General features: G+C 29.3%; 3 protein-coding genes across 4 annotated transcripts; 1 reads left to right on the plus strand and 2 right to left on the minus strand.

Moving 5' to 3' along the window:
* Nucleotides 1–430: 430 nt before the first annotated feature.
* Nucleotides 431–3196, minus strand: LOC111308059 (pseudouridine kinase-like). Of its 2 annotated transcripts, none has more exons than XM_089747750.1 (8): nt 2823–3196; nt 2638–2740; nt 2259–2306; nt 1895–1995; nt 1657–1771; nt 1462–1544; nt 816–1322; nt 431–655 (listed from the first exon to the last, which is right to left on the minus strand). In XM_089747750.1, the coding sequence occupies exons 1-8, from the start codon at nt 2937–2939 to the stop codon at nt 464–466; spliced, it is 1266 nt and encodes a 421-aa protein (XP_089603876.1). In that variant the 5' UTR covers nt 2940–3196; the 3' UTR covers nt 431–463. The 2 variants fall into 2 exon arrangements, with proteins under 2 accessions (XP_089603876.1, XP_089603882.1); XM_089747756.1 differs by having other exon boundaries at nt 477–655; nt 770–1322.
* A 12550-nt stretch (nt 3197–15746) lies between these two features.
* On the plus strand, nt 15747–17879 carry LOC149519928 (polyol transporter 5-like). The gene is made up of 3 exons (XM_089747782.1): nt 15747–16016; nt 16137–16483; nt 16594–17879. Exons 1-3 carry the CDS (start codon nt 15854–15856, stop codon nt 17587–17589), a joined length of 1506 nt encoding a protein of 501 aa, XP_089603908.1. The 5' UTR covers nt 15747–15853; the 3' UTR covers nt 17590–17879.
* Nucleotides 17880–18438: 559 nt separating this feature from the next.
* Nucleotides 18439–20418, minus strand: LOC149519929 (Protein kinase superfamily protein). The gene is made up of 3 exons (XM_089747785.1): nt 20214–20418; nt 19290–19451; nt 18439–19191 (listed from the first exon to the last, which is right to left on the minus strand). Exons 1-3 carry the CDS (start codon nt 20390–20392, stop codon nt 18933–18935), a joined length of 600 nt encoding a protein of 199 aa, XP_089603911.1. The 5' UTR covers nt 20393–20418; the 3' UTR covers nt 18439–18932.

Consider the following 20418-nt stretch of genomic DNA (forward strand, 5'->3'; position numbering starts at 1 on the left):
TCTATTTTTTCATCCGACTTGAGGTTAAAACACCTTACATATTACCTTAAAGTGCTTGTGCTTGGTGTGACCTACGAGCTAGCACCCATTGCCTTTATTTAAACACCAAAATAGCTCAAGCACCCATGATCTGAATTTTTTTTCAAATATATATTTAAAATTATTAGATTTTATATTTTAATTATTAAAATTAAGAGTTTAATGTTCAAACAATGGACCACACGGCTAATACGCCTGAGTTTTGCATAACATATGTTTCACTTAAAAAGTTATCATAGGTAACTCATTCACTTTTTAAGAGTAGACGTGTTTGGATTTAAATTTTAGTACTTATAACTCTTTATTTTATTATTTAATTATGAACATTTTGTAAAAAATAACAATAATAATAATTACATGCTTAGTTATATACTGTGAAAACTGGATTCAATTATGCCAACAAAATATAAGGCTCCATTGCTTTTTATTCTGCCAGGTTGGTGTAAAAAAGCTCAACTTGCAATTTCTTCTTTTTTTTTAGTGTACAACAGTAAAAGAGGCAAGCACATGGATTTAAATTCGGGCGTCTACCCAAACTCCCTGCCCCTCTTGGTACATTACAGCTTAGATTGATGTGGCAAAAATTTGGCAGCTGAATATACCTTCCTGGCATCACCTGCATAATGAAGTTGCCATTTAACCACTATTTCCACATCATTCATATAATTTTAAAGTTGCAAATTAATGCTTAAACGATATTGAAGTCGTCAATGATAAAAATTGAAGGTACCGGTAATTGTTGCCAAACTAAATTGAGAAGGTACATTGCTGCCCACCTCAACAGAAGCTTTGGCTGCAGCAATACCAATTGCCACACTCTGCATCACGCCTAAACCTGCACAAAGGGAAGCAATCATTCCACCGACCAGGCAATCACCAGCTCCTGTAAGCCTTACTACCGAGGCAGGGAGTGCAGGAAAATGCATAGCCCAAAAATATGGGCTTCTCTCAAGAACCTTGGCATCAGTGTACCAATTTGAAGGACAGGTTGATGTCACAGTTTCAAATAACTGTTCACTAAATCCATTTCTATGTGTCTTCTCTGAACCAATTCTCCAGGAGATTGGTTCCCCTTTAGAGCATAAAATTACTTCATCTGAACCAATAGTCAAAACAAGAATTTTGACACCCTTCTCAAGCAAAAGCCAGATAGCTGGTTTTAGCATCTGGAACAAAGTATCCGTAGAACATTTATTCCTTTCAATTGGAGGAAATATATTTTCAGAAGACAAAGCATTTGCCATGGCAATTAGTTCATCTTCATTAGGTGAAGCAAAAGTTATCTGCAGAAAACCTCTTAATTAGTAACCAAGAGATGGGAAGAGAGAGATAACTGCAAGGAAAGCACTCAAGGTAACACAGCTGTAGCTTACACAAAGTATCAAGGATTAATATAAAACAGCACAAAATGAGCACACTCACATACTTGACAACTGGAGCAATTCTTTCAGATTTTGCAATTGATACAGGCTCAAACCACACAGGGACGTTTGACTCTGCTGCTACTGCAGAAAAGAACCAAGTAAAAGTGAGATGAAGAGAAGCTATAATAGTTAGCAGAAAGAAGAAGAACAACCCAGGGGGAGAGAAAAATCTAAAGTGATGTTTTAAAAGTACTTCGGCAAGAAGCTTCTAAAGCAGGAGGACTTAAATTAGCATCAACCATCAATAGAGGAGAAGAATGTATCTTGTGGTTGAACTGTTGAATCCACTCAGGTGTAAGAAACATTTCCTGCAGTAAGTCATAAGAACAGCACCAAGACCTTTTAAAATTTGGTGTAGTACTTTTTAAACTTATACAAGTTACTACTTTTAGTAAAGTATAAGACAAACAACTTCCTCAAACGCTACTTACAGCTGCTTCCACACTGGCTACACCAGCCACCACCTCTCCAATAACATCAAGTATATGACAGACGGTAGGAGTCTTAATATCCTGGTGTTTCTTAATGCTTGCTTGAATACCAAAATTAAGTAGGGAATAAGTAGCATGCTTTTTGATACATCTTCAACCGGAGGACAAAAAACTGTAAGATGTCATAAAAAGCCCAACTAAAGTGGCTTATCACATAAGCACTGTTTCTTTACAAAACACAACAAGTTCCATCAAACAGACTGCAGCATTTATTCAAGTAGCATGATCATGTAACTGCAGCAGTACGACATCAACAATAGCCATCATAAATCAAGAACTAATGATTTTCAATGGGAAGGCTGACCTTCTGTCGGTAGGTTTGCAGATTTCCAATGCTCCAACAACAAATTTCCTAATAAAAAGAAATTAGAAAAAAGATTAGTTTCAAAGAAACAGTGTAGGGAATTGGCCAAATGTCGTGGTTAAGACACATATCTTTATGTAAATAAAATTGGGCATAGGTAAATATATGTGTCTCAGTGATCAAAACTAGATGCTTCTGAATTTCCTGCACCAAGATTCATAGAATTCAGATAACTACATGACATTCAGGTTAAAAATGTCACATATTCAGGATTATCAGATATTACAAACTTATTCCTAGTAAACCAATATAAGCATGCCTTATGAAAAAGTTACAGGTTGTCATAATGCTGCATTAGAGAAAGGTTAAAGCAAATGACCTGCCATGTCAAATCCCAAAGCACTAATCATAAAAGGCTCAGCTCCAAGCTTCCCCATACATTCAGCTATGTTCCTTGCCACACCTCCTTGTACATAATGTACCTAAACAAATTATCCCATACTTTAAAAACCCAAAAAAGAAAGGGAAAAAAAGAAAGAAAGAAAGGAGAGATGATAAAGAGACCTCGCCAGGACAAGTTGTTCTTGGATGTAGAGGAATTGAAGAACTGGGCTGAATGTCCAAAACCATGCCCCCTATGACTACTGGCTCTGCCTCTCCATCTTTCCTTTGCTTCTCCATTATCACCCTTCTTTTCCAGTCTTCTCACACTCCCATCAGGGTTTTATCAGAACTCCATTTGACCTCTAAAATCCTTGTTGGGTTGGTAACTCCATTTCGGGCAACCCCATTGTTGTCCAGGAAAAAAGATGCCAGACCCCAGATTTCTAACAAATCAGGGCATTAGGCTCAACTTGCCAAACATTGGTCACTCCCACTCATACAGGGCCGAGTAAATATTGGGCCTAATAAATCCATAAGAAATGGGAGTTTCTACTTCCTAAATTCTAAAGCAATTACAGGTTTTATTATTATTGCACCTTATCATATATATATATATATATATATATATAATTACCAGAAAGTAATAGCTGACATGGACAGTTTTTTTTTTAACATGTAAGATAATTTTTAAAACTTCTTATTATAATGACACATAGATATTTATTAATTTTAAATTATTAAATTTTTAAATTTTAATAAAAAATCAATTTAAATTATAATAAAAATTTTTTATCATGCACATCATTTTATCTTAATTTAAAATTAATTTTAAAATAATTTATCTTTTTTAATTTATCTATAGTTAACATGAATATTTAAATTTATTATAACTTTTAAAAATATTTAATATCTTTAATATTTTTGATAAATACTTATTACATTATCTTCAACTTTTAAATATATTTCATAAAAAATATATAAATAAATATAAATAAACAAACATATGTCCTAACAGTGTCATATAAACTTTGACGGAAATGAAGACTAGAGATTATTTTCTATGTACAAAATGGGAACTATTTGTCTAATAATTAGTGGACCAGTTCAACTTAATCAAAAGGCACATACATAATTCTCAAAATTAAAAAAATAAAATAAAGTCAGATATATCAATAACACTTCAACACTTACAATATCTTTTAAGTCTTTCATGCATAACTAAAATAAAATTGGAATATAATTTTTACACTATTTAGTCATACGATTGCAAGAATATTTTATGATTTAAATTTATGATATGTTTGAGAAATTAGTTATTAAAAATCCATTTAGATTTTAAACTTTGTCAAACCTTTATAATAAAAATGTTAGTAGTAAAAAATTTTCAAGATATCCGTTATGAATAGAGTCAAGATATAAAATATCAAAAAAGTTATCAAATAAAAGTATAAAATATTAAAATTTAGATATTATTATTTGAATAGATATTATCTATAAATAAAATTATTATTTAAATATATTTATGGATTAAATTTTATCAAGATTTAAATGAAAAATCAATATAAATATAAGACAATTAAATAGATAAAAATATTACTTAAATATATTTATGGATTAAATAAAATTATATAGCTTAATTCTTTATTGTCTTTTCATTCAACTTATTTTTTAAACAATATTTTATCTTTTTACAGACTTTAATATTACTTTTTTATTACTTTTTCATTTAAGGTGAATTTTTTTTTCATTTATATTTTTTATATATTTTGAATATGTTAATAATTTAATAATATTAATTTTTATTTTTATTTAAATTTAAATAAAATAAAAATAATTAATGCATCACACGAGTAACAAGCTAATTCAATGTAAAAGCACATGAAGGATAATGGACGAGAGTTCAACATTAAATCGACACGATGAATCAATAAAAATCTTTGTCATAAATAGGGATGTTAATTTGATTAATTTTAAATTAAATTAATTATTTTATTTTATTTTAATTAATTTATTCAAATTTATTTATTTCAAAAATTAACATATCAAATTTAATTCGATTAGTTGGATTAATTTTTTTAATTAACTGAATAATAAATATATTTAAATTATATTATATTTTAAGCTTTTAATTTTTTATATTTTAAACAAATTAATTAAAATTATTTAATAAAATATTTAAATATCAAAATATTATGTTAGAAACTCTAACAATTTATATAATAAAATGATCAATTTTATATTTTTATTTTTATATTTAGATTATATCATATTTTTATTAAAATTTCAATTAATTTAATTTTTGAATTGAATTAATCAAAAATTAAAATTTTTTAAAATTATTTTTACTATTTAACTAAAATTAATTTAATAATTAATTAATTAATCAAATTAAATCAATTAAAACTGAATTACAATACTCATGTTCACAAGCATCAAAATGAAGTACTAATATACAAAGTCGCCAAATTAAAATTTAATTAATAAATTACTATAGTCCATAGCCTGTTGGTGTAGCATCTCAATCTTTGACCTGCTAAGGAATCAAATTCAATGCCTTATCTCTTTATCCGAGACAATGTGGTCTAAAACGATGTCTTCTTTTTTATATTATTAATTTTCTATTTTTTTAAATGTATTTTTTGATGCAAAGAATGAGAAAGATAAGCGTATGACCTCAGTGTCGCTTGAAGGTGACTAGGGGAATGCGGGGCACCTGATATAATTTGCCTGGTTGGTAATCCGTAGATGACGTTACTTGCCATTGTTATTACAATTATTGTCTCAAAGTGCAACTGAAACATCAAACTATCTATTTTCTCCACAAATGAGGTAATCAAATTAAAGACTAATTGGTCTGCAAGTAAATGCAATATGGTACTTTTTTTTAAAGAAAACTCCCAGGTATGGTTTAGTTGGGAAATTGATGGGAAATTATATTTAAACTTTAGTAGCAAGCAACTAATTTTTTAAATATTTAAATATGTTAAGATTTAAATTTTAATTGTTATAATTTTAATTTTAATATTTTATTAATAAATCATATGACAATTGTCGAGAGGGATCGTTTGAAATTGTTTTGAGTTTTATGTTTTTAAAAATTTTATTTTACTGAAATTGAAAACACGTTTGAAAATTATATTTTTATTATAGAAACAATAAAATAAGGGATAATGGGAAGTAGTTGAGCGCATGGTGTACTGGCAAAAGGTTTGAATTCAAGTTTTATAGATTTGATGGTCATCTTTCAATATTTTATTATTAAAATTGATATTGTTCACCTATGCAGTAACGGTGAATGAAATTTTTTTAAAATATTGAAAACAGTTTTTTTTTTAATTTTTATTTCCATTAATTTCTAAAATTTTGTTTTTAATTTTTTATTTTTAAAACAAAAACAACCCACCAAACAAAATTTTATTTCTAATTTTTCAAAAAAAAAAAAGAAAATAAAAACATAAAACACAAAACAAAACATTTCCAAACAACCCCCAATCAATCAAGTTTTTCTCATACAATCAATATGTTATAAGTTTAAACTAAATCACTAAGTATAATCATTAAATTAACTAGAAATTGCATTTCTTAATTTATAAAATGTAGAAGGAAAAATAATAAAGGTTATTACACGTTTGACCATGGCATCTTACCATCTGAAGGCCGCCTTTGAATACAGAAGATCATACAAACACATTCGAAACTCCCAACCCTCCCCATTTTCATGCATTATCCGAAAAGAACACGATGATAATATATATTATACTGTTTACAAGCAATCCAATTAAGCACTATCTTGGATTCAGGCACATGAATTTGCTAACTAAATTGTAAACTTTTTACCAACGGTAGCAAAATGAAAATCTATAGCACTAATCCAATCGCCCGCCCGCCCGCCCGCCCGCTCTACAAAGCAAACAGTTAGCAACCCTTTTCATGATGCATTGGAAGAAAACTTTTTTGAAATATGATTGGTAAGGAAAAGTCTCTGTCTCTTTCAACAAGGTTAGATCAACAGAATCCCCTACTTCTATATAGGATACAGTGATCATATATAAGATGCTACCATGGAAACATTAAAGTTATCAAATTGTCCTAAAAAAAATGCAAACATTGGTGTCTGGTTTTCTATTTTCTTGTGATTGTAATTATGACGTGATTGCGATGCAATGATGATAATAATTGTTACTAAAAATAATCGAGTTGAGATGAATTTTTATTCACTCTAAATCTGATTTGATTTATTTTTTTTAATATTCAAATTTGAATTTACTTCGATTTGATATTTTATAAATTTGTATATGATTTAATTTGAAATTAATCAAATATTATTTTTAAATATAAAATATTTTTTAATATAAATATAAAATAAATATATATAATATATATAAATTAAAATTAAAATAATTAATTAAAAAATAATTATATATATTAAATCAAGTGGGACAAAACAAATTTATCTAAAATTTGATGTCGATTTTATTTTATTAGACTCGAAATTTAATTAAAAAAAATTGACCTTAAAAATTTAAATCGGGTCAAAACAGGAAATGGATTGGGCTGTCATCTTTAATTTTGACAATGACAAACAATACAATAAAGGCAGGAGAAGAACAAAAGTAGGCATCCAAAAAATTGGAGCAAATGGGTAAACATGCATGGTGTTGCGATATCACTCTCAGTGACAATATGTTGAGGAATTATTTGTCCGTGTTACTTTCTGATTCATGAACAACAAATTTTTGTTGATGAAAACTGAATGAAATTGACAATACTTGATGGATGAACAATGAAAAGAAAATGTAGACAGAAAATGTTGTCTAAACTTGTTCAAATTGATAAATCAATCGACATTATTTTTTTTTTTGTCGTGGAGTGAATGACATAAATATTAATTATATGTAGTGAATATTGGTGACCCAAACTTGATTTTTAGTTTCTTTACCTATAATATTGAACATGGAAGACAGCCAAAAAGTGTCCTCATAAATATTATCTTCAATGATTTGATTAATTTTTGAAAACGGTTCATTTATGTTGACTTTCCTTCCAGTTTCCTTATTAAATTAGAGCTCGAGCCCTTATCTCTAACACTTAACTTTTTAATTCGGCTCATTGAACGAGAAGTTCATATTAAATTGCAATGTTGGAGAGAGAGAGAGAGAGAGATTGATTGAAAAATGTCCACCCTTTTGTTCAGCCAAACCATGGCGCCAACAAACCCATAGTTCATCCACAATTGCAGCCAAGGGTGCCATGCATGGGAAGACAAATTGACTAAACGCGTAGGAAGTCAATTTCTAAATCACACGTCTCTTGGAAAGGGGGAGGGCCTGGTTGGTCCTAAACCTACTCCTCGGTTGGGAAACCCGTTCGAATTTAAAAATTTGTTTGAAATTTTAAAAAGTTTCAACATGAATATTAAATTCGTTAAAAAAATTTAAATAAATAAATAAGATTTGATAAAAAAATAAAATAAAATTTGAGTTTTATTATTTAAGGCCTAAGTTTAGCTCAATTTGGCTCGAAAATTAAAAAATATTTTATAATAATGGGATAAAATTTATTTACTTTATATTTTATAATGGATAAGGATAATTTGTTTTATTATTTATAATAGAATAAAGTCTAAATTTTTCATACAAAACATTAAAATAATAAATTAATTTTAAATTATATTCAACAAAATTAAATTGAATTCAAGTTAAAATGACTTATAAATTTAATTAAAATTAATTAAATTCATTAAATTAATAATTTATAAAAAACTTATTTTTTTAATTTTAAATATTAGTACTTTTGGTGGGTTAAGACTTTATTATTACATATAAAAACGAGTTTAGATAGAAAATGAAATTCGAAAAATCAAACCAAGTAATCCCTGAGTTTACTTAAAATGTTGAAATATCATACCATGTGCGACCTAAACCCGATCCAATCTGACCCATGAATTAGGGGTGTAAATGATATATTAGTACTCGCAAGTTACTCGAATTCGATTCGAATAAAACTTGAATTCGGTTCAATTATTATCGAGTCGAACTTGAACTCAAGTAGCTTGACTCATCGATGAGCCAAGTTCAAGTATTCTTATATCCAGTTCGAACAGCTCACGAGTTTAATGTAATTTTTATATTTAAATATATTTTTATTATTTTAATTAATAAAATATCTCGAACTCGAGCTTGAGCTCAATACAAATAATTGAGTTTTTGTCAAATATAAGAATCGAGCTTATTTTTACATGTTAATCGAGTGTAATTGAATAAATTCGAGTAGCTCGATTTTTAAATCAAGTCGAGTTCGAGCTAAAAAAATAAAACTCAATCGAGTTCAAGTTGAATTTCGAATCTTAAATTTTGAATCGAATTCGAGCTCGAACTTAATATTATATCAACTCAAACTTAATCAATTACATTCTTACCATGAACAGCTCAAATTGATCCCATTGAGAGTTGAAGACTCCAAATCCACTTGGTAATGGCGAACAAACAAAGAGAAAAAAATTAATTTAATTGGTTAATATAATTATTTTTAAAATATAATATTTAATAAGTTTATAATTCAAATTTTAACATTTACAATATTTTCTTCTATATAACCTCTTAAAAGAAACCTCTAGTGCACTTAGATTTTTGCTCATCATACTTTTTTAAAATTTTATTTAATTATTTTTTCACTTTTAAAAATATTCAAAATTTTCATATTTGATTAGTTATTTAAACGTAAAAAAACCCTAAATCTATAACCATAAATAAAAAAAAAATTCAGTTAAGAAAAAAAAATCTTATGTATTGAAAAATTTTTACAACATTAAAAAAGCATCATTTGTTTCAAATAATTATAAGTTCATTTATAATTTGATAGACAAAAATTATAACTTTAATAAAAAAAACACTTATTTATATCTCGTGAGTCTTTGAACTTCTTTTTAATTTCAACAATACGAGGGAGAGAAAACGACCAATGTTCCTAATGAGAATTTTAAACCCCTTAAATGATGTTTCTAACGATAAAAACTTTTAAAAATTTTAGGATTTACAAATTTAGAATCTTTTAAAAAAATTTGGATACTCTGAATCTAAAAAATTTTACAAATTTAAGATTTGTATATTTTAAATCTTTAAAAAAGTTTTGAATTTATATATCTAAAAGATTTTAAAAGTTTTTTATTTGCAAATTCAAAGAATTTTAAAAGTTTTTGAAAAAAAATTTAAATAATTTTATTTTTAAAATAATTTTGAAAAAAAAAAGATATAAAATAAAAAAAATGGTGGTGCAAATAGAAGCTATTGTATTAGAAAAATAAATAAAGAATGACAAGGATTGCTGCAGCGCCCATTGCTATTTTGGAACTTTGGAGGAGCATCGGTGTAGGGTTAGAAGATTACATGCCATCAATTTCCATGAAATGTCTCCATTGAATATTTTGTGGGGAGGCAATTTATTATTATGAAGATAAGTATGTATGATAACTAAATGAACCATGTGGACAGTGATCAGTAAGCATAAAAAAAAAAAAAATGTTTATGGTATGTAATTCAACAGAAATGTATTCTTACCTTTATCCTATAGGTACAAACGGAATATCAATATGTTTAATATGTTGAATGTTTAAAATATGCAAAAGAAAATTTCCAATATTGATATTGAAATATACTAGCAGTGCACTTTTTAGATTATTATATTAAGTAAATGTATTTTTCTATGCATTAATTCATCACATTAATTATTAATTACTGTATTTAATATAAAATATTATTATAAAATAACATTTTAATTAACTTTAAAGAGAGTTCTTAGTGAAATTAATAGCAAAATCTAAACAGATGATTTTTAACCAAAAATTATACATTAAAAATAAAATGATAAATATAAATTTGAAATTTAATTTAATTGATTTATATAATTATTTTTTAAAAATATAACATTCAGAATATCTGAATTATAAAATCTCAATTCTTATAATTTTTTTTAATTTTTAAATTAAGACTATTTATAAAAAAAAAAAGAAAAAGATGTTTCTTTTAAAACTAATCATAAAATAAACAAGTTTTAAAACATTTTTTATTGACCAGTGCAATGCTTTACCGATAAGTGGGTGTGAAACTGTGAATGCAAATGCAATGCTATGGTCACAGCAGGGAGAACACTTACGAAATTTTAAAATCTAAGTTCGGACCTAAAATGGGCCAGATAATTGCTACGGAACTGACCGACTGATTAATTTTGTCTAGTTTGACGAAGGACATTTCTTATCCTTCAGTGACCAGGGGCAAAATTCTCTGGCAAAATTTACGCCTTTGAATTGAAAATTACGATGTTTTCAAAGTGTTTTAAGTTTTTTATTTGGTCATTGACTGCATACTTGAAACAAACAACTATCCTCTAGATCCATTGTCCTATTGCAACTTTTAAAATGTAAAAACTCATCTAATAATAAATTAACTAATTAATATATATATAACATTCTTGGCTGCGTAGAATAAATTTTTAATTTAAAATTTATTTAAATAAATGATAAAATTAATTTTGATAAGATTAAAAAAATAATTATTATAATTATGATTAAAAAATTTATCATAATTATGATTAAAAAAATTTATAAAAAATTTATGTTAAATAAATTTTATTAAAATTAATATTTAAATTCAATTAATAATATAATTAACTTAACTGTATCATATTTTTAATAGGATAAAATCTAAACTCCCACCTAATATATTTCGCTTATACTTGAATTATTAAAAAAAAAACAGAGTTTCGAATTGTTTTTCAAAAAAAAAATCATCCGTCAATTTAAAAAAATCCCAAACTCTAGCATTAAAACGACACGAGAAGCTAAATTAATGTCCATGCAATTGAAGTGGCTAAGGGGTGTCCACGTCATTGAAAATGGGTTAATGGGAGATGGGCAAAATCGACAGTGCACCAAGGAAACTTTAAAAATGGTGGGGTGAAATGACAATGATTGGAGCCTGCAGTTCTGGAGCTTTACAAATAGATTTTGCGGAGATATTAATGGCAGTTAAGCAAAATTCAAAGGCACGTGTATTGGACTAAGGAGGAAGCAAATTTCACTACTCCAATACTTCTAAGACCCCACCGGCTGGCCTTGCTTCAAAACGCATTTGTCATTATCAAATTGATGCCCAATTCATTCTGATTAAGGCAACGTATTTTCAATTCCTGGACTTTACTGTCCCTGGATTTTGAAAGATAACTTACTTCTATAAATATAACTAACCGAAATGTGGAGCCTATTTTGGACAAAGTAGCTGCCCTAGTGTCCATTGTCGATAGAACATTTATAAAAGTAAATATGGGATGTCCCTTTCTCAGTTTCCTAATGGAACGTGCAGATTGTAACATTGGAGAAATTGAATTACAATCTACGGAAAACAAATCGCTTTTTTTTTTTTAAGTTGTATCAAATTTTTATGGCTTAATATTCAAATATATTCTTATACTTTAATAAAAAAAATTAAAATTAACTCTTGATCTTTTATTGCATATAAACAAAATAATAATTGTTATTCTTTTTGTAATTATAGTCATAAACTTTTAAAATAAAAAAAATTCAATTTGAACAACGAAAAACTAACATTTTTTATCTAACAGTATTAGCAAACACGTCAAATATTAATTTTTCTTTTATTTTAATTAGAATTTTTATAGAACAACTTAAATTATATACTCTCTCTGTCTCTTTTTTTTATCATTTTTTTTTAATGTCTTAAAATTATGTTTTAATATTTTTAATATCTAAAACTCTTTTTTTATATTTTAAAATTATATTTTATGATTATTTTTATTTTTTGACATTAAAAATTGTGAAATTTTAATTTTATAAAAAAAATTAAATTTTAATATAAAATATGTTAAAATCAAAATTTTTTTCTTAAACTTCATGAAAGTTAATACATTAGAAATATTTTAAGATGAAAAAAGTAATAGTTTAAAAGCTGTTCCAATTGAATCTTTTTAATTAATTTTAAGAGTTTATAATTATAATTACGAAAAAACTTAGTATAATCTTATTTACATGTAATACAACATTAGAAACTTGATTTTATTTTTATTAAAATTTTCGGATATATTTTCAAATTGAAAATCTGTAATTTTCAATCATTAAAGTATATTTTACTTTGAGGTGCATGTTGAATGAACAACCATGCATCTCCTTCCTTTTCACAGTTTCCTTTTATTTTAACTCTTTTTTGGGAATCCTTGCACTTAATCTTCGTTTCTCTTTAACCTTTTCTTTTAACAAGTGGAAATAAACTTATTTATTAAAAAAAAAAGGAAAAAAAAAACCTTTTTTGTGTACAATGTTATCAACTTGTATGATTTATTTTTAGTCAATGCATCCAATTGTTGGGTGTTTATAAGCACCGATTACAATACTATTTTTGTTGAGAAAGATTGTGATATTTGTAAAATTTAAATTCCAATCCAAATAATTTCAACCTGCATCTTCAAAACAAAAAAAATACTATTTTAAGACTTGTCTTTTTTTTTTTTATTTATTTAATGAACTATTTATCAAATTCATGAAGGATATTGCATTAATTGTAAAACTTATTCCCCCTTAATCAACATGATGATAATGATATACAATTGTTTTAGTAATTTATCCAAAAAGGAAACTCTTTGATCAATTTGGATGAGACAACATGGCCACCGACAAGGAAACATGGAGGGGGTGCAAGTTGACATAATTGCTTATAATTTAAATACCATAGTTGAATCCTATAAGCTTTTAAGACAGTAATTGATCAGCTAACATGGTATATAAATATGGTTTAAAAAAAAAATTATGCACTCTATTTTTCAATAGGAGAAAACTAGGTTTTCATAATTGTGATATATCAAGCTCGTTCTTGAAGTTATTCACGAAGAAAACATTTGCTAATAAGAAATTGAAGTTTGTAGGAGTTGTCTTGACACTTTCAATGTAGTTAATTTTTATGACATACAAGAGTCAAATTAAAAATAAAATTTTCTTATGCACCGTATGATATCTTATCCGAATTGAATTCCTAACATCACCATTTTTGATGCGTGGCTTCAAAATTTCAATGGCAAGTACATTTTTCTTGTTTTCTTCTTCTTTCTTTCAATAACACTTCAAATACATAAGAATATTCTCACTTAGATTATGTAAAAAATGCCTATTATTCTTCAACTTCATGTATATGTCACGTCACATATTTTTAATTTGATTAAAATTATTTTTATATAAAAATCATAATTTAAAAATAAAAAATTATAAGCATTGATATTTAAATTTTATATTTATTTAATATTAATTCCTAAAATTAAATTAAATCTTAAATTCATAGATAATAAAACATAATTTATTTATAAAATTATTTGAGCTTTTGTAAGTTTGCTACTTCTAACCTTTATATATATATGTATATGTATACGTATATATGTATATATATTTCTTCACGTTGAAGAAAGAAGAAATTTATACGTGCAAACTTGCAAGTGTAATTGCGAAATAAACTATTTTATTTATAATTTTTTTGGATTTTTAAAGAGAATGACGAAAATTATAAATAATAAAATAGTAAATAATTATTGAAGGCAATCGAGGGAGTGCAATTTGCAAGAAGGGTGTCTTTCTGTCCATCATTATAAAAAGCGAAGTGGATTCTTCCCAAATTTTGATTGATTCGGCTGTCTTTGTTGACTTCAAGAAATTATAAAACTTTAGGGCTTCACAGACTCACAATTCCATTGATCTGTCCATGCCTACTGTTTGTCTTCCCTCGTTGAACCGCTTGACTTGAAAAAAAAAAAAAAGGAAAAATTAATTATATACGAGTTGAAATTTCCTCCTAAAGCTTAAAGTTTGTAATTTAAATAATTAATTTTTTTATTATTAAAAAAATGGACAGTACTGTTTTCATAAGCTAGCTAGCTAAGGTTGGTAGCAATGCTTAATTACGAATCAAAATGCAACATATGTTAAAATTAATTATGAGACTAATAATTTGTTTAGAAAGTTAATATAATCTTAAATGAACAGATCATTAAGTAATCGATATTGTTTATTATGCTATAGCAAACGTACAACTTCTCATTTTGTGATCAATGTATAAGACAAATATATTGTTTTATAATTGAATGTCACTTATTAATGAGTTGGATACATATTTAGCTCGCAAGTCCAGCATTGGATGTGAATATTGAAATCAACCAGACTCGAATCGTTATTTAATAAATAAAAAATTATTATTATTTAAACTTAAATTTTATTATAAAATATTATTAAAATTAATTATCTCACGTATAATAAATTTTTAATATTTTATAAATTTATATTTAGATTGAAATTTTTTATTTATTAGTAATTAATTTTAAATTTAATACTTAATGTGACATCAGAACCAAAAATTTTTTTAATTAATCTTTTCAATGCTTCTTTTATCTTTACACGCACATGATGGGGACTTTTGTTAAAATAATTATGTTCAGATTAAATTTTTTTACTTTCTGCTAATAATTTTAAATTAGATGTTTAATAAATATTAATATAAAATTATTTAAAAAATTTTTAATTTATATTTTTTAAGTAGTGTTGGACTTATTCAAACTTAATAAGTCAAGGTGGGCTTTAAACAAAAATTTTAAATATCAATCAGGGTTGAACCGATCTGATTCAAGAATATATCTACACTACTTACAGAAAAATTGAATTAGTTAACCATAAATAATTAACTTTCTACTAATATCACTCATTATTACTCATATTTCTATTTCTTTTTTATGCACACTACACAATTAAACTTTGAAATTCTTGATGATAATACGACAGTAAATTTCTGAATTTCCTCTTTTGACTGACTTTTTTTACCCCAAATGTCACTATGCATTGATGCTGCCTCATCGTCCATATTTTGTCCTTAACGTTTTGTAGTAGCTAAACGTGAAGAAAATAAGCTAATAACCAAAAAAAAAAAAATGGAAATATGGACGGTGAAATTATGGAAAAGAAAGAAGAAAAAAACAACTAACGTAATGGGGAAAGCGTTACGGTCGACCCCTTGATGTAACTTTTTTTGTCTATTTAAACAAACTCTGCATCTTAACAATGGCAAACTTGAGAGATTCAATGTCTGCTTGAATCTCTACTATTACTACCTCTTACACTACTATACAACAAGTCTAGCCTCCTTTTCTCTTTGCTTTTCTAGCTATCAAAGATGGCTGGGTTGGGAATAGAGAATGGTGTCGTTTCAACTCGACCAGTTATAGTAGACAACAAAACTCTTGCAGATTTTGAGCCTGCAAAGAAACCTAAAAGGAACAAATTCACTTTTGCTTGTGCCATACCTGCTTCCTTGGCTTCCATCTTACTTGGTTATGGTAAGTAGAGAACAGTTACATCTTTTTCCCATGAAAATTTGAAAAAGTTTGGATAAGTTTTTTGTGGTGATTTTTTTTTTTTTTTTGATAAGCAATTTCTTTGTTGATTGCATGAAATAGATATTGGAGTGATGAGTGGAGCTATTATATTCATAAAAGAGGAGCTCAAAATCAATGACGTTCAGGTTGAAATCCTTGTCGGTATCCTTAACTTGTACTGTCTTGTCGGTTCATGCGTTGCTGGTCGAACCTCCGACTGGATCGGCCGCCGTTACACCGTCGTGTTCGCCGCTGCCATTTTCTTTGTGGGAGCTCTCCTCATGGGCTTCGCTACAAACTACGATTTCCTTATGGTGGGTCGTTTCGTTGCTGGAATCGGCGTCGGCTATGCCCTCGTGATTGCTCCTGTTTACACTGCTGAAGTCTCCCCCGCTTCCTCTCGCGGTTTCCTCACCTCCTTCCCCGAGGTCTTAAAACCTTTGAAATTTACTTATAGTTAACTTACTATGATATATATTGTTTGATAGAAGCGAAGCTAATATGGTTTTTTTTTTTTTTTGGGGGGGGGGGGGTATAGATTTTTATTAATGGTGGTATATTGTTGGGGTACGTTTCGAACTATGCATTTTCGAAGCTGCCAACCAACGTAGGGTGGCGGCTGATGCTTGGCGTCGGTGCAATCCCATCGGTTTTATTGGCTGTTGGTGTTCTAGCGATGCCCGAGTCGCCGCGTTGGCTGGTTATGCAAGGCCGACTCGGTGAAGCCAAGACAGTTCTCGACAAAACTTCAGACACTAAAGAAGAAGCTCAGTTTAGACTCGGTGACATCAAAGAAGCAGCTGGAATCCCCCAAGATTGCAACGACGACGTCGTTCAGGTCCAAAAACAATCACACGGTGAAGGCGTTTGGAAAGAATTACTTTTATACCCCAAGCCTGCTGTTAGGCACGTGTTGATATGCGCCATTGGGATTCATTTCTTCCAGCAAGCGTCCGGCATAGACGCTGTCGTTTTGTACAGTCCAAGGATTTTTGCAAAAGCCGGGATCACGTCATCAAACGATAAGCTACTCGCCACCATAGCTGTCGGATTCGTCAAGACGATCTTCATCTTGGTGGCCACGTTTTTACTAGATCGAATCGGACGGCGTCCGTTGCTCCTCAGCAGCTTCGCAGGCATGGTGGCCTCATCGGCTACACTCGGACTGTCACTAACGATTATAGATCATTCGAAGGAGAAACAACTGTGGGCCATCGGATTGTGCATCGCGATGGTTTTGGCATACGTGGGGTTGTTCTCGATAGGGGCGGGGCCCATCACGTGGGTGTACAGCTCGGAGATCTTCCCGTTGAGGCTACGGGCGCATGGAGCGAGTATGGGAGTGGCGGTTAACAGGGTGACGAGCGGGGTAATATCGATGACATTTATTTCGTTGTACAAGGCGATTACCATTGGCGGGGCGTTTTTCCTATTCTCCGGGATTGCGGCAGTGGCGTTTTTCTTTTTCTATACGTGCTTGCCGGAGACTCAAGGGAAAACGTTGGAGGAAATGGAAGGTCTTTTTGGAAAATAGGTGGGATGGAGGAAAGAGGCTAAGAAGATGAAGATGGAGTCGAAGGATGTTAACGGTGACGGAAAAAGTAACGGTCAGATTCAGTTAGGAAATCTTACTACTAACGGCCGCTAAGGTTATATAGTGAGGGTAGTTTAGTAAATATATATGCGGTTAGTGAAGGAGTAGTTTTTTTTTTTTGTTCAAGGAAAATGAAGTTTGAGGTGTGAACCTTTGGTGGAAAAAAGGAAGAAAATTGTGCTTTTAAATTTTTAATGCAACGCAAAAGGAAAAACTACAATTTCTGTTAATGATTTGCAAAATAAAATAGGAAGCTCCAATAATTGTGGGGGTAAAAATGTAGAGACAGTAGGGGTTACACTTTACAGATACATCTGATCTGACGGATGGCATTTAGCAACGAGTGGACGTTTTCTATATGGATGATATTCTAATTTGTCCTTTGGCTGTGCTTTTATGGACGTGTATATATAAAATATGACATCAATGTAATATAAAAAAAAATATATATAAATAATATTAATTAAAATTTTAATAATAATTATATATAAATTTAATTATATTAAAAAATATATTTTATGTTTGTAAGTGACAAAATATTATATATAATTTTTATATAAAATATAATATTTTATATAATATAAATATACGAATCTATTGTACCTATAATTTTACGAATAGGTTTGCAATAATTTCAATTTTGAAAAAAACTTTCTAACATTACTTTTTGAGCTTAGCATTTTCAGTTTAAGATCATGTCAAAGTAATGACACTTATTTTCTTCCTACTGATCTGATAGAACAACGCATTGCTACTTCTATCATCGGACGACTCCTCTGGCCTATCATGTTAAACAAAATGAGCCTAACATATAGAAAGGCAACCAATATCTTCAGTACAATCAAGAAACCGAGTCAGTCATTAACATCTGTACCCCGTGGATCTTCAGCTGAAGATCCAGAGTTGCAATAATCGAACATTTTCTTGGTGAGTCAGCCACTAAATGACGAATTTAATACTTGTATACAGTACAAAAATTGCTGTTTAAAACAGCAACCGTTCCTCGTTGCTCATTCAGACAATTAATTTCATGGCTGTATTTTTACAAACCTAACAAGGATATCCACCACCAGGTTACAAAGAACTCTCTTGCCATTTTGACTTTTGACAACAATCTCTCCTTAAATATCAACTTGGGTGTGTCGTGTGAGCCGCTTCTATTATAATTCCTAGCATTGCTTTGGTGCAATTTTCTCAAGAAAATTGTAACCACAAGGGAAAAATAATTACTATAAAATTACAAAGAATAATCACGTACATTTAAAGATGCTATTCCCGTGACTTTACTTCTCAATGCCTTGCTGCAGATACTGTATTAGGTCATAGCCAGCAGTCGTCCACTTGTTGTAGGCATCTGCGCAGACACTTTTCATGAAAATCGCAGCCTCACGCTCACTCATCTCGGGATGAAATCTCTTGGGAAGATTTCCAATGGGATCGCCCCTGCTGAAGCAGGGCAATCCACTGTCAAGCATAAGCAATACAGCGTTGATGATCCCATTCATATGGCGGCGGGCAGCAAGGTATACCTTCACACACAAGCTGTGAACATTTGACAAAGAACAACTCAAATGACTTGAATAAGGAAAAACGGGTATGCAGAAAAAAGATAGAAGGATAAAATCAAGCAAAGTAATTACCTAACAAAGTGGTCCCAAGTTTCACTTTTCATAACCCCTGATGGGTCTAATAATTGAGTCATCTCATGGCTCAACTTGAAATGCGCACTCTCAAACCGCATATTTCCACCAGGTGATGTTTCCAAGATGAAACCAAAATCAATATGAACAAGCCTCCCTGCACTGTATTGACATGCATATCAAAAGATACATTGAGTTTTTCCTTCTTTCCTTTTTCCAACTGGAGAGGGGGTTAGGCCAAAATTCATCTTTGGTATTGCAAATAGTGAAATGTGATGGTTTATTATTTGGTTACAGAACCTGTCACTTATTTTGGGTACCTTAATCTATTTACCTGCATAAATTTGTTATAATCGTACATGGGTCCAGCACCCTCTTAGATCTCAACACTCTAGTATAGAAAAAGGTTTTTATTGTTGAAGACCAATAAAAAGCTTCAGAGAGAGAAAGACCCACTCACAAATCCTTAGTGTTTCCTTCTTGGATTCCACTATTTCAAGTTTTCTAACAGCATATCAACTGAGAATGACAGGTTTTATTCTTATTTTTGTTTATAATTCATTCGTATATGAACTCATTAGTGCAATAGATATTCATAGTTTTTTTTTTTAGAACCACTCCTAAGTGCTTTCTTGGCATCCGCAAATTTAGGTTCTTCAAAAGCAAATAATCTGACAACACCAGGTTTGGTTTATATTTTTGTTTATAATGCATTTATATATGATTATGTGTTCCCGTCACTAGTGCAATAATTGTTCATAGTTTTTCCAACAGAAGTATAATGATTTCACACAGATTTGAGGACCTAACGAGGTTCCACAAACCATCTGGTTATCATGTTTTCATATATGAATTATTTAAATTTAGCTATTCTACCAACCACAGCTTACAATTTCTAAAGTCAAGGAACTAGCAGAACCATACTTGTCAAAAAGAAGGTTGCCATTGTGTCGATCCTTTGGTTGAAGTAGAGGGCTTGCTACAGCATACCCTGCACTGCTAATTATAAAGTTTCTGCGTGCAGCTTCAAAGCTAGGAGAGCCAACAGGCCCATAATCCTGTTGAAAAATCTCATACAAACCACCATCATTTGTTTCACCCATCTGGCTTCTACTTCGTGTATTACGCA

The sequence above is a fragment of the Durio zibethinus genome, chromosome 2 (assembly GCF_047325235.1).
Source record: "Durio zibethinus cultivar Kanyao isolate XHJ-2024 chromosome 2, ASM4732523v1, whole genome shotgun sequence".
Lineage (NCBI taxonomy): Eukaryota > Viridiplantae > Streptophyta > Magnoliopsida > Malvales > Malvaceae > Durio > Durio zibethinus.

Excerpts from the sequence above, each read along its gene's own strand:
- LOC149519928 (XM_089747782.1), top strand. The coding sequence starts at position 15,854 with ATGGCTGGGTTGGGAATAGAGAATGGTGTCGTTTCAACTCGACCAGTT. Across the intron at positions 16,017-16,136 it reads TTCCATCTTACTTGGTTATG|ATATTGGAGTGATGAGTGGA; the intron begins GTAAGTAGAGAA and ends TGCATGAAATAG. Across the intron at positions 16,484-16,593 it reads TCCTCACCTCCTTCCCCGAG|ATTTTTATTAATGGTGGTAT; the intron begins GTCTTAAAACCT and ends GGGGGGGTATAG.
- LOC149519929 (XM_089747785.1), bottom strand. The coding sequence starts at position 20,392 with ATGGGTGAAACAAATGATGGTGGTTTGTATGAGATTTTTCAACAGGAT. Across the intron at positions 19,452-20,213 it reads GGCAACCTTCTTTTTGACAA|TGCAGGGAGGCTTGTTCATA; the intron begins GTATGGTTCTGC and ends ATGTCAATACAG. Across the intron at positions 19,192-19,289 it reads ACTTGGGACCACTTTGTTAG|CTTGTGTGTGAAGGTATACC; the intron begins GTAATTACTTTG and ends AAATGTTCACAG.
- LOC111308059 (XM_089747750.1), bottom strand. The coding sequence starts at position 2,939 with ATGGAGAAGCAAAGGAAAGATGGAGAGGCAGAGCCAGTAGTCATAGGG. Across the intron at positions 2,307-2,637 it reads TTTGGGATTTGACATGGCAG|GAAATTTGTTGTTGGAGCAT; the intron begins GTCATTTGCTTT and ends TCTTTTTATTAG. Across the intron at positions 1,996-2,258 it reads TGCAAACCTACCGACAGAAG|CAAGCATTAAGAAACACCAG; the intron begins GTCAGCCTTCCC and ends TTGGTATTCAAG.